The 14386-nt window shown below is 44.2% G+C and overlaps 1 protein-coding gene across 1 annotated transcript; it reads left to right on the plus strand.

Annotated features, from left to right (window-relative positions):
* Positions 1 to 2086: 2086 nt before the first annotated feature.
* On the plus strand, positions 2087 to 12992 carry LOC125767768 (uncharacterized). Its single transcript, XM_049434658.1, has 8 exons — positions 2087 to 4453; positions 4602 to 6683; positions 6857 to 8320; positions 8564 to 8685; positions 8793 to 8798; positions 8864 to 9727; positions 9803 to 9943; positions 10025 to 12992. Exons 1-8 carry the CDS (start codon positions 2779 to 2781, stop codon positions 10094 to 10096), a joined length of 6426 nt encoding a protein of 2141 aa, XP_049290615.1. The 5' UTR covers positions 2087 to 2778; the 3' UTR covers positions 10097 to 12992.
* Positions 12993 to 14386: the final 1394 nt, after the last annotated feature.

The raw sequence follows: 14386 nt of genomic DNA on the forward strand, positions 1-14386 counted from the left end.
ATAGAAGCTTAATAATAAGTTTCTTTTGTGAAATAGCTTTTAAATTGCTTAAATAAATCGCATAGTGAATCGCCGGGAATGTTATCAGCATTGCGGCAACGTCGGAACATGCTCGATGTGCAAGGACACATCACGCGATGGAAACGAACAGAGTGACGTTTTCAAACGGTATAAGACACCATCTAAACCGGGTGTCCTTAGCATAAGCAACATAAAAAAGGGGTAAGGGATCATTTAAATCCTACGTAACAATGGAACAATGGGTTGCTGTCAGCGTTGAGATTTGTTTCAAGTGGAGGAGGGAAGAAGGGGGTGGAGGGGGGGGGGGGAATATTTGATAACCGTCGCAGGTTACACATGACAGGACTGGGTTCAAGTCTCATCCAGACCATCGCCCCGAAGCAAGGATTAATCATTTTGGGGCAAAAATCTTAAAATGCGGCCAGTTTCATCATTGGAAATAAAAACGAATAAATGAGAGAAGAAAGATAAAGATAAATAAAGAGAGAGAAGAGAGTTTAGCAAAAACTATTTCGTAAATAATAGAGAAGGGATGCTTCCAGCGTTACGTTTTGTTACGATAGAGAGGTTAGGGGTTCAAAAAGTCACAATTTTTCCGTTACGTTGTAGTTGAATCATCCCCAATTTTCCGGCACAAGAAGAGAAATGCGAGAGTGAGCAAAAGCATCGAATGCTGCGAGCTGTGTGTGCGTGAGGTGGTGAATGTTGGTGTGTATGTGTGTGGTAAACAGAGGAAACCGTACATACAGGATCAATGAAATCGCAATTTCCACTGCTACGAAAGGAAGTGCAACAGTCGCAAGGAAGTCGTTAATAGCGAAGTGTGTTCGATGTTCGGTTAAAATGTAAGAATTTTTTTTTGCTTGTAAATGAACAGTTAAAGTGTGCTAATGGCTTGAAGCTGCCCTATTTTTACCATCACGTTACTGGTTGTGCCTTGACGCTGTGCTTTTGCGAAATATTTTCGTTATGCAATGCAACAACAAAAAAAACATACCCTGCATGACGCTGTTCATCAAAATATATTTATATGAATACATGCTCTTTTTACGCGTAGTTCGCTTTTGTGTTCGATGCTGTTAAAAAATCCATGCTTAGGGAAATCGGTTTTACTTTGCTGTGGTTTGTTTTTGCAATTTTTTATCCCATTTTCGTTTTCGTTTTTCCATACGGGCGAAACTGAGTACGATCCTGCGAAAAAGTGGTCCATACATACATCTATATACAAAAATACATATATATATACTGCGCGAGCTGTGTGTGTGTGTGTACGTATGTGCGTCCGTGCATCCCCCCGTGTGTGCTGGCGACTGTGTGCGTATACTCGATTGTGTCTGTGTGTACGTGCGTGTATGTGCGTTTGCACAAGTGCGTTAATTTTACGTACTATCGTAGATTAATAAACTTGATTCTTTTTTTTTTCTTAAACGAGTTTTACATGAGCAATACAATCTGACATGTGTGTGTGTGGGTCTGTGTATCAGGATTAGTTTACATTCGAATGTGGACATGCGTGTGTAGTTTAAAAAGTTTTCCCACATTCTCGTCGAGACAAAAAATATGGACATCAATGCCCTTCGTTTAGTTGTAGGTCTGTAATGCCCTATCGACCACGACTTCAATAGACCTAAACGATGGAGAGAGAGTCAGCACTAAAGTTCAGAATGTTTGACGAGTGATTCTAGAATTCTTGAGGATTGTAGGTTTTTTTTTATTAGTTTGTACAAGTTTGCTTATATTTTGCCTCTGGCAACTCCTCAGTTTTTAGTCCACACTGTTCAACGGTTAATTCATTCTCATAAAATTCAATCAAGTGTCCTTGTTTGGTATGTACGCACCGCACAGTGCGAATGCAATACATTATTCTCTTGGAAACCTTACAGCATAATGTAAAATGTACATTTGAAATGTTTTTTTTTGTGTGTTAACTTCGTAGGCAGACACGTATTGAATAGAGTAATAATAACCTCAATCCCCTACGTGCGTTTGTGTACACCAAATACACAAACACACGTACGGCAGTCACATATACACACACAGACATATCAACGCACACACATATGATTACTGTACGAATATCCTAAGGTAGAGAGAAAGTCAACGAGAAGCATACAAAAAAAAAACAGCACGAGAGAGCGTACACCAAACAGCAGGACGTCTGCTCAATTTTCCTCTTTCATATTTTTCTGTGAGTCATACCCTCAGCAAATCATCACAAGCTTGTGTGCAAGGATCAATTATCGATTTTTCTGCTCGGCATCCCCCTTTAGTACTGCTCAAAAACTTGGGTTCGTTCGTTCACCGCCTGCTCACATTACATTGCAAACTGTTTCGGCTAACTCATTGCGCTCATTCGTTCAGCAAACTTAGAAGTGGGCAATCCCTTCATCGGGAAAGGCACAAGAACTGGCAGCCAGTCAGGGCGATCGTGCGGGTTATCGAGTTATTAAAGTGCGTTTTTACATTGTTACATTTCAGTACTTCCAACATTTACACACACTCTTCCTCCGCATCGTGCGCCACTTTTCGGTTGCTGTCTCGCAAAAAAACCAAAAAAAAAAGCCCACCAGCCAGTCTATCCCAGTGTGGTGAAGTTCGGGGGTTTTTTCCGTTTTTCCGTTGGTCTGTTACATACGCGACTCCCCTGCTGGCCCCCCCATTATCCTTTTGCCCTTTGTTCAAAGCCAGCGAGCGAGTGACGGAAGCACCAGGCGCCTAACCTGATACACACGCCGTCCGATTGTGTGGTTTTTAACTATGGTTAGTTCGACCGTTGCTTTCGATAAAAAGTCATCCACGACACCAGTAGAGAACGCCTCAGTCGACCAAAATGATAGCAGTACTATTTCCTCCATGCCTTTCAGCAGCAGCGTCAGCAGCGCCTGTAACGATACGGCAGGTGTGCTGACACACGATAGTAGTAGCGCATCCGTGCACGATGTGCCGTCAGCGTTGAGTTTTAGTGAACAGAAAATTTCGTTACTATTCCCCAAATGTAAGCCACGCAGTGAGTATCACTATGTCATGAACAACAGCAGCAGCAGTAGCAGCAGTGCTTGTGCGAACGGTAACACTAGCAAAAACAATAATAATTGCCTGATGGACGTCGGCAGCATGTCGCTCGGTTCCACGCATTCGCTGGCGACGTATGTGACGCGAACGAGCCCGCCGACCGTTGCCGCCCAGGCTAATAATGCGGCGGCCTCGAAGGTTTACATGGATATGAGCACGTTCGGCAATAATAATAGCGGCGGTACTACTACCACCACCACCACCAATCACGGTACGAGCGAATTTGAGTATAATGCAGAAAAGGAATTGGTCGTTGGAAAGGGATTGCAGATAAATACATGTGGCATGAATAACAACATTAGCGGAAGTGGTAACGGCACCGGTGGTAATAATAACCACTACAGCAACAACCACCCTGCCGGAGCCGGTGGTGGTGGAGGCTCGGGAAGTGGTGGTGTTGTTGGTGGCGGTACAGGTGGCGTACCCATGGGCATCAAGAGCGACATGTACGGTACCAGCAGCATAAAACATTCGTCCAATCAATCCGTCAGCAAGAACACCTCCTCGTCGGACGGTTACAGCTTTTACTACAGCAATCAACCACCTTCGCTGACCTGCTCGCCAACCGAAAATCAATCTGCTATCAGCGTAGCAACACTGGGCAACAGCAGTAGCGGCACTACGGGCGGTTTGCTACTATCCGATGACGACGACACAAGCGAACGCGCCAAGAAAGATTCGTCCGGTGCAGCCAGATGGCTCGAGCGCAACTACTGTCACCTTTCCGTCTCGCACTATCCCAGCGTTTCCAAGTCGAAAAGTGGCACTGGTGGTGTTAGTGGTGGCAACGGTGTTAGTAGCATCGGGGTGATGCAGCCACCGAAGAGGGGCATCGTATCTGGTTCCGCTTACAAGCCGGTTAACTGCTACAATATGGTACTACAGTCACCGCTAGAGGATGAGAGTGACATGGAGGACAAGCTGAAGTATTTCAACTACCAGCACGAGATGCAGACGTACAATAGTACGCGCAAGGACAAACTAGCTGGGTTTGGGAGCGGCGTCGACATGCACTGCGTGGCAGGCAGTATCGGTGGCGAGTGTGAAGAAATCGTTGTCCTGAGCAGCAATACAAAGGAGCATGGCAACTCACTGTCGGTTACACAATCGAAGCAGGAAGCGGGTCTGTCGGATGAGTCGGGACCGGGGCGGAAAGGTGCGCTGCACATGGGTCAGAAATTGGAACATGTGCCGCACGTCGGACTCAGTGTCGCAAGTCCTAGTGTCGAGACTGAGCAAACATTGAGCTCGGTTGATTTTGGTGATAAAATGATAACTCACTATCCGGTCAAACCGATCGCACTGGACGATAGTGAGGAGATGGTCGAGAATAAGGCTAGCACGGGATCCAACATCATTGGTGAGTATCAGCTTTTTTGCGCTATGATTTTTTTTTATGGACTACTATCTACTATTACTATTTTACGTTCAAATGTATTGTGTTCGGTTCGTTTTAATATCCTCCCCTCCACCTCATTATGTCATTACCGTGTTCTTTATTGTACCAGAGTACGACGGTTCACCAAGACGGTTCGGGTTGAATTTATGCGATGAGAGCGACTGCTACTTAGCGTCTAGTGTGAAAATAAATTTAACATCACCCTCACTGCTAACGCTACCTCGGCCTGGATTTCCGCAGCGTGTTTTATCAACAACAACAGCGGCTACCAGTAATAATAGCATGATTGCAGGTCAAACCTCCACCGGGAATGCTAGCTGTTCTCCTTCATTGCTAGATCAGGTGAACTCTACGCTGAGTAAGACACTACTGCTAGAGTCCAAAAATTCCAGATCACAGAACGATATGGAAGGGTCGAACAGTTACGGTAGCAGCGATCTAACGAAGGCAGGCGGGTGTAGAAAAGAGCAGGACCATCACGTCTACGACTTGTTGCCGTGTGACATGAAAGGTGGCAAACCGTCACCGTCCGACATTGGCAAGTCGTTGGAAAAAATTCAACTGAACGCGCAAACATCAGAAGATGATTTAACAATGGGTACATCCACCTTTCCACCCATTGCCAACTCCTCCACATTCGACTATTTGTACGAGTTTTCCGAAACGCGCAAAGTGTTGGAGGAATTCTTCAAGTGTCCCTCGACCGAGGATGTGGAGAAGTTCAGCGACTACAATGACAGCGCGGACGACGATGGCGAGAGTCTGGACGTGCATTACGACTATCCGGTTGATTTAGAACGTTCGAAAACGATTGAAACGACCTACATCGGTAATGTGAACGGGGCGGGAAAGCAAGATACCATTACGCACTCGCCCAAGTCGCCTATTCTCAGTGATGGTCCAACGCTTGAGGAGGAAGATGACGATACGGCCGATGTGGAGGATGAAGAGGAGGAGGATGAAAAAGAAAACGGCATGGCGAAGTACAATTACAAGTTGAAGAGCAAATCTCGCATGAACGAATACTGTGGGCTGAGGAAGAAAAAATCTGAAACACACCTGAAAGGCCACACGGGGTTGGGTTTAGCTGTCGTCGAAGGAACGGACAGATTCTGCAGCTCTGAGTTCGATCGACGTGACGACGACGGTGTGCGATTGTCACTAAAATCCACGCTACAGTCGGCAAGTGATGCACGCGACTACGCGATGTACGTTCAGAGCAGCCTGCATAAGGCTTATCCAGAGCAGCAGCAGCAGCAGCAGATCGATTCACATACTGGTAGTCAAAATCAATCCTCAAACCAGCATTCCAACAATGTCAATGAGTTGCGTTTCAATACATATATCAATGGGGAGAGTCGTACGAGCAGTTATGATGCCATCAATGACTCGAACTACGATGGCCATCCAATTATTTCGAACGGTAGCGACAAAGACCCGCTGCACTACTCCCTGAACGGTGATAGCGGTGATGGGCGAAAGGTGTTCACACGGAAATATAGCAAAAACTTCAATTACTCGCCTGATACGACTGACTACGATTCGAACTGTGGCGATTACGACAGCGAAATATCGCCACAGTATGGTAGTGACTTTGGTCTCATATCTTGTAACGGAGCTACCATGTGCGATGATCTAAACAATGGCGTGATTAGTGCTACATCCGGGCCACCGACCGGCACCGGCGAGTCGCTCAACTGTCTGTTTGCAAACAATGCAAACAACTACTCGCGTTACTACGCAGCCATGCCGGTGCTGGAGGATGGTCTGTCCAGTGGTCATGTGTCCGACTCGGAGAACAATCTGAATGCGAACACTATGACCGGGTTGCTACCGCCGGATCTGGTTACCGGCAGCGTGAAACAGCTGGCAGGCAACGGTAATAACGGTGGTAACGGTGGTTTAATGCAATCAGCTGGTGGCAATGCCTACGGTCTGTTAGGAGCACAGTCGCCTTCGGCAAAGCAATCGATATCGTCGTCACCCATCGTGTCTAAGGAAATGAAAGGCGCACAAGGCCCGAATGTACAACAGCCACAGCAACAGCAGCAGAACCAAAGCACTAATGTCGAGGGTTACTTCGTCAACAACACCTTCCGCATGGGGAATCTAAAACTTAACTCTAGTATGCTGCACAACGCAAGCATATTCAAAAACCGCGATCCAGAGCTGGAATCTCTTTACACGATAAGTAAGTACATTCCGGAATTCCTATTTATAGTGCAACATAATCGTTCTAACTGTAATATACGTGTATCTTCAATGTACATTGACAAACAAAAAGAGGTTATGTTGCTCTAAATAGAACATACATACAGCAGATGTACTTCTTTTGTAATTGTTGTTCTTTAATTTGTCTTCCAGATACTATACAATCGACTCCACCACCTCCAGCACCAGCACCACACAGGAAATCTTCGATTGATTGTGATAACCTATCCATGCTGCAGCAGCAGCAACAGCAACAACAACAGCAGCAACAACCCGTACAGCAAAAGCAACACCAGCTTCAGCATCTACAGCAGCTTCAACAACAGCAGCAGCAGCAACAATCGCAACAACAACCGCAACAATCACAACAACAACAACCGTTCAACCATTCGCAAACATCCAGCGCCGACGTACAGTCCACATTGAAGGACATTAGACTATGCCTGCAGAAAACCAAGAACCTGAATTTAGCTAGTGGCAACCAATCTAGGAAAACGTTTGACAAAAGCAACATATGTTCTAGCGAGTATTCCGAATCGCTTGGCACTGCCGTCAGTGGAGCTGTCAGTGGTGGTGGTAACAGCAATGTCAGCGGTGGGGTCAGTACTGGCCCCAGCCTATCACCGATATGGATACCTCGTACGCGAGCGAACGAGGACTTTACTAGCAAACCGATTGCAAATGGAGGTGCAACACTTCAGACGTCCGTCGGCGGTAATAATGGGCCCAACGTGCTTTCAAATGGACTACAGTCCGTACCCGGTACTTCCTGTAAGCTCTCGTCATCACCATCATCGATGCACACCGCACTGCAAGCATGTTCGAAGACGGGCACCGGTACAGGATCGGGCGATTTTGCCGAGGAGACGGATGTACTGATCGCACAAGGTGCACCGTCGAAGGCGATGACACTAGTCGACGAGGATGAAGATCCGGACACAGATCTCGAAACCGATCGTTTGCTCGGGCATCAACGGTTAGACGATCAAGGTTTTTACGACGAGAGTAACAGCAAGCTCTGGAGCAACGATCGTAAAACGGGCGCAGCGCGGTTACTGACACTTGGGAAAGTGTCGCCCAAGCAACAAAACGCATCCCAGCCGACGAGTACGGTGGGAACGGTGGGTGCTGTTGTGGGTTCCGGTCCGGGTGCTAATGGTAAACCGACCAATCAGGTTCAACTGGGCGAACGGCTGGGTGGATCGGTTGGAGTACGTGGTAACCAACCGAACGGTACCAGCAATTTCCTTCCGCCAGCCGGTGCAGGTATTACTAATGCCGGTATTGCTGGCACAAATTCCACCCTCCCACTGCCGGATCTAGGTACGTCAGCTACCGCTATGCCAGCGTCAGCTGCCGGAAATACGGTGAATGGTGTTGTTGGCTCCACGTCCACCAATTGTCACAAAAGTTCGAAAACCAGCGGCAACTTGATTAACTTTAACGGTCCAAACGAACCGCAGACGCAGCTAACGTCACCGAATCCCAGCCCGCAGCACTCACTGAGCGAGGGTAACTTACTGGACAAGTCGAACGATTCGGGCAGTCCGAGTGGATCGACAAAATCGAAGTCGCTGCACAATAATGACACCAAAAGGAAGTCGAAGAATAAGGAAGGTAAGTAGGGTAAAGAAGTTATTCCCGTCCCTTTCATATCAAGAGTACCATTTAGATAGTGAACTATAATGCGATATTTTTTTTGGTGATATTATGCATACCCTTCTGTGGATGGTTTTCTCTGTAAGTAATCTATTTACCGGATTTATCGGCTTTTTGTCACATTTCATACATGTTTTAAAGTTACTTTTTGAACTAATATTTTAACTGAATCTGGGGTTCGATTCTATTCCAGCGTTGCAGTTCTTATTGAAGGTGTACTATTTCGAGCACGTTACTTAGGATCTACTCAGCTGGTCTGTGAAGGACAGCCCACGAAATCTACTCGTATGCTGCAGGCAGAAGAAGCTGTTTCTAGAATAAAGGTACGATTTGTAGTATATTTTATTCCAAAAAAAAATTCTTATAATGATGTTACTTTCTTTTCTATGTCCTCCTATGGTTAATGGTGTTTATGTTCAATATTTTGTAGGCTTTGGTAAGTTACATGGCAAGTTTGTTCTAAGTGCTAGCAAGTATTTAATTTCTGCTTTTCTTTTAAAGTCTCCCGATGGCGAGGTTCAACCAAGCACGGAAGTTGATCTCTTCATATCCACCGAAAAGATAATGGTACTAAACACGGATTTGAAGGAAATCATGATGGACCACGCACTGAGGACGATCTCCTACATAGCCGATATTGGAGATCTGGTGGTGCTGATGGCTCGGCGGCGCTTCGTACCGCAGGATGTGGATTCGACTGATTCGTCCGGTGGTGCTGGGAATGGGTCGGGTTCACACACGGTCCGTGATGTGGCCGGTAGTGGCAGCACACCGTCCCAAAAGCTTGCCAGCGGACCTAAAGGCAATCGAACGCCGAAGATGATCTGCCACGTGTTCGAAAGCGAGGAGGCACAATTCATTGCCCAGAGCATCGGTCAAGCATTTCAGGTCGCGTACATGGAGTTCCTGAAGGCGAACGGAATTGAAGATCACAGCTTTATGAAGGAGATGGACTACCAAGAAGTGCTGAACAGTCAGGAAATCTTCGGCGACGAGTTGGAGATTTTCGCGAAGAAGGAACTACAGAAGGAGGTGGTGGTGCCGAAGGCGAAGGGCGAAATTCTCGGCGTGGTGATCGTCGAGTCCGGCTGGGGTTCGATGCTGCCGACCGTGGTAATTGCGAACCTGGCGTCTTCCGGTGCGGCCGCCCGTTGCGGACAGCTGAACATCGGCGATCAGATCATCGCCATTAACGGACTGAGCCTGGTCGGGTTACCGCTGTCCACCTGTCAGGGCTACATCAAGAACACAAAGAACCAAACCGTGGTAAAGTTTACCGTCGTCCCGTGCGCCCCAGTTGTGGAGGTGAAGATCAAGCGACCAAACACGAAGTATCAGCTTGGCTTTAGCGTACAGAATGGTGTGGTACGTATGCACGTGATTTGGGGCGAGTTTGTGAGGTTATCGGCTCTAACGGGCTCGGTTATGCTTATTCCACAGATTTGCAGCCTGCTGCGTGGAGGAATTGCAGAACGGGGCGGTGTTCGTGTAGGCCATCGAATCATCGAAATCAATAACCAAAGTGTCGTTGCAGTACCACACGAAAAAATTGTAAATCTGTTAGCAACTTCTGTTGGCGAGGTATGTAACAGGTGTTTCCACAAGCTGGAATCGCAATAATGAAGAAAATATTTTGTTCTTGTTTTTTTTTTTACTTTGCAGATACTGATGAAAACCATGCCCACTTCAATGTTTCGACTGCTTACTGGACAGGAAAATCCTATATACATATAAATTTGTCATTTTTTACGAGTTAGGACCATCGTGCAGGAACCTAAGCTTGTTGATAACTAGATATTATGCTGAGAACAAAAAGCCACACACACACACACTCACATACATGCGACTCTCTATATACTTTATGATTTTTTGTATCGTATACATATATAAAAAAAACGATTATATGTGTATATTTCTAGCAATCTTTTTGGAATTGATTCATACCTTGGCCTTGCAAACTTATATATTATCGTTACGAATATGAGCATAATATACACACACACACACACACACACAGAGACACATAAACACACACATAAAACTCGACACGCGGGTTCATCCAACGCTATGCATACGTAAACGATACGAAACTATTGGGAAGGAAGAACATGTTATGCCAGGGCCTCAATACACATAACGCAGCCAGAATTAACACTACTCATCCACGACTAAATGTAAATCGTTGAGTTTAACATTTGAAAACGATATATTAATATAGCTTTTGCATTTGGTGGTTTCGTAAAGAAGAAAGAAAGCAAGCGAGCGAGCGAGAGAGAAAGAGAAAGACATAAGAAGTCAGAAAAAAGCGAAGAAGCACAATATGAAGCTTAACATCAAGAGATCTACGAATACATTTTGAAAGCATTTCACTAACCCCCAACAAAAAAAAAATGGAAACATCAAACCATGGGACGGTACGACAACCAAAGATACCATTTATTGTAATTACCTTAATGAAGGGAAGAGGAAATGAGGGAAAAAAAGAGAAACAAAACAAGTAGTGAAACAAAAAAAACAGAATCTCAGAAACTGATATATTTTTTGAAATCATTTAATAAGCAAAATCAAGCTAAAACAGCAAAAGTAAACCAAAAAAAAAATGAGGTGACACGGGAAAGGCAGCAAAAAAACAAGAAAGACAGCAAGAGAGAAAGAAAGATGCAAAGAACGCAATGAAAGCTACAAGCCATAAACATACATATAAGATAAAAAAAAACAAATAAGCTTTGCGCTGAGTGGAAGAATTGTAACAAAAATTTAGATCTCGATTGAAATGTATCGATCGCGAACAGTAATCATTTATCGTTTCCATTTTTTGTTCTATTAATGGTGTTCTGTTTTGTCACCAAAAAAATAAAGTGTGAAGTTGTTGAACACATGGAGAAGCAAATACGATCTAAGTCTAACAGAAAAAAAGTTAAGGCTATAATTTGAAAAAACACAAACACAGCATAATAAACACTCGACAAAACGAACACAAGAGAGAGAGAGAGAGAGGGAGAAGAAAAAAGAAATACACATTTAAGATATCAATCACTTACACATTTTCCCGTGCTCAGTGCTGCTTCATCTCCGCTTGAGAGGTACTTACGGCGTGCAAAGTATTCAAAGCTGCTGCGCTATTATTAACAAATATCTGCTGTCCATAAATTGTGTAAAGGCAGGAAAACAGGTGTGTTTCGATTGAGATTAGTTGTCCAGCCATCTGCTAAGGTATGTAATGTTTGCGATTTGCAAAAAGTATATAAAAAAAAAACGTACGGTCTACATGCATCTTGCGCATAAGCTGCGCAAAACATTTCCGCACTGAGTATAAGAAAGGTACGACAGTAGCAGGAGGAGAAAAACAAAACACCGTCCTAAGGAAGAAGAAAACAAAACAAAGCGAAGAAAACTTACAAATGCTCAGAAGAGGAAGAAACCAAAAAAAAAACTAAACTCGGGTAGTAGAGGAATATTGAGGGCAGATTTGCAAATTTAGCGGCTTCTATTTTAATTCCGATTCGTTCGTTTTATACTGAGTGACGTTATACACCAAGCACTGTATTATATTGTGTTTGTTTCGCTGATTTAAATCGTGTGTCTTTCCCGTTTTTGTTTGGTTCTAGGAAACCAATCATGAAATCATGAGTGTGTATTACAGAGGAAGCTTTTCGTGAAACGTGCCGCTGCAAGTAAATTCCCATTTTCGAGGGAGCATTAGTATTGGACGGTACACGTTCTCGCTTGCGTATGCCATGAACAGTATTTGCTTCTGATTTAGACTGACCTTTTAACGGTATTAAGGGTTTAGGTTTTTGTTTTGTCTTATACACACAAACCAAATTCACGCATTATGCTGTTAGGTTGAGGGGAAAAAAACGAGGAAAAAGTATGTAATGAGAGCTACTTATTGCGGATGTCAAGCGATCATTCATTCACTGGAAGCAATCAGTACAGAGAAGTCGCCTAACAAAAAGTTGCTTCAATGGATGGGAAGATAGACGAGAAAGCGGGACCTCGGGAACGGAAAACGGAATGTGAAACCCGAGACAGAAACGTAAGCGAACGAACGCGCATTGGCCAGCTATTTATGAACAAAATGGTTTAACATAATTATCTGAAGGTTTGGATATTTACATCTGCAATTTGTAAAAAAAAAACAACAAACAAACAAAAACTAAACAACAACACAGTGACAATGTGATGTCTAAACAAAACAAATATGAGTAAATATTAGATAAATGTAAAGAAGAAAAAAAAACACACACACACACCCAAAACAAAACAAAACAACAACAAAAAAAAACACACATGTGCGCGCAAAGTGAAGCAAAAACAAGTAAGATGAGGAAAAGCAAAAAAGAAAGAAATTCGCCAGCAAAAAGTAAAACAAAACAAAAGAACAAAAAAAAAAAAGAGTGTCAGGAAAGAAATATGCAGCAAAACGTAAGACAAAAACCAGTAAACAGCTAATCAAATCAATTAAACAATGTAATAACTTAACTGTCATCTTGTGTAACGTATAAATACGGCGTTTGATAGCTACTAAAAATCGATGCGTATTTATCATTAAATAAAAATACTGTATATTAGCAATGGGCTGGAATAAATATACATATATAAATAAATCGCAGTACCACCGGTGTAATGGTTCATTTTGTTTTGTTTTTTTTCATGCAAACCGAAACGTTTTATGCACTTTTATTATTACCTTTATTTTCTTCTTTCATTTACTTGTTTCTATTTGTTGTTATCTTCAGTTTAGAAAGTGCGTTTACCATTTCTTATATATATAAAAAAAAACTTCTACTTGCGCACATGTTGAGACGCACAGACAAATACAATTACAGTGCCGCAACAGATATATACATAGCTCAACAGACTTTTCATACCGTTTGCGGGAAAAAAACAGGGTTAAAATGTATTATCGAACAGACCCCGTGCAGTTGTGTGGGTAATTCTTTTCACTCCTTCCCCCCTTTTCCTTCACCTTTTGCAAAATATCCTTGCCAAAAAAAAGGAACGGCCCAAAACTGATGTTGTGTGGGTGCGGTGCTCGGCTGCTTGGAAAACCGTACAGGCAGAGGACACACGGACACGAGGGGTAGAAAATCCCGATGCAAAAGAGGGTGAGTTTTTGATGGATGTGTATCTTAGATCGTCGCACGTCTTTGCAAGGACAACAAACACACGGTGTGGATGGACGAAAAAGAAGGCTTTGCTCTCTGATTACCTTACACAGTTTTCTAATTTTTCTCTCACTCTCTCTCGCTCTTAACCGCTCTTTCGTTCCAACAAATTCTCTCACTGTCACTGTATGGGTGTCGATGGCCAAAGAGCCAAACCCTTATCGTTCGAACACCTACGTACGGATGTCGGAAAATCCTGAGCGTGAACCATCGCGCAGACTTCGGAAAATTCCTCCCGTACAACACAACCAGCTCTATCGGTGTGTGGCGGAAGGAAAAACTGCGAGAGCCAAGCGCATCCTTGGTTGGCAAAAGGAAGCAGGCACACACAGAGCAGAACACGGTGAGAGAACCGTTCACACGGGGAAAGAGCGACTGAGCGTGCGAGAAAAATTAAAGATGAATGCATAGATACCTCATCTTGCTCAGGCGCCGTTTTTCCAGCAAAACTTTAAGTATCGGAAGCGGAAAGGATCCCTCTTGCTGCAAATACAAAAAAAAAACGGGGTACTCGTTTGAAGCACAGGCAATAAGGATTGACAGTGGCAGTGGCAGTAACGTTTTTTTGTGTGTGCTGCGTTTTTAAGCAAAAACGGATAAACTCTTGTCGCGAAAAAACGTTGCGTCCAGCAAAGCGACTACACAGCTCTCCCGCAAAACGCGACCATAAGGACATAAACGTGCCGAAGAGGAAGCAGTGAGTTTCCGGTTTTTCCTCAGCTCGCTGGTCGACTGGTGGCCAGGCGCCACGGCATCGAGCTATCGAATGTATTTCGTTACTACTGCTGCGGTACCGCCCGTGCGAAAGTCTACGGCTTAGAAAGGTTTTGCAAATCGGCAGCAGAGTGGAGTA

The sequence above is a fragment of the Anopheles funestus genome, chromosome X, assembly GCF_943734845.2.
Source record: "Anopheles funestus chromosome X, idAnoFuneDA-416_04, whole genome shotgun sequence".
NCBI lineage: Eukaryota > Metazoa > Arthropoda > Insecta > Diptera > Culicidae > Anopheles > Anopheles funestus.

Bases quoted from the DNA above. Each gene is read 5' to 3' on its own strand.
- LOC125767768 (XM_049434658.1), top strand. From the start codon at position 2,779: ATGGTTAGTTCGACCGTTGCTTTCGATAAAAAGTCATCCACGACACCA. The intron at 4,454-4,601 runs GTGAGTATCAGC...TTATTGTACCAG, and splicing joins CACGGGATCCAACATCATTG to AGTACGACGGTTCACCAAGA. The intron at 9,944-10,024 runs GTATGTAACAGG...TTTACTTTGCAG, and splicing joins TAGCAACTTCTGTTGGCGAG to ATACTGATGAAAACCATGCC.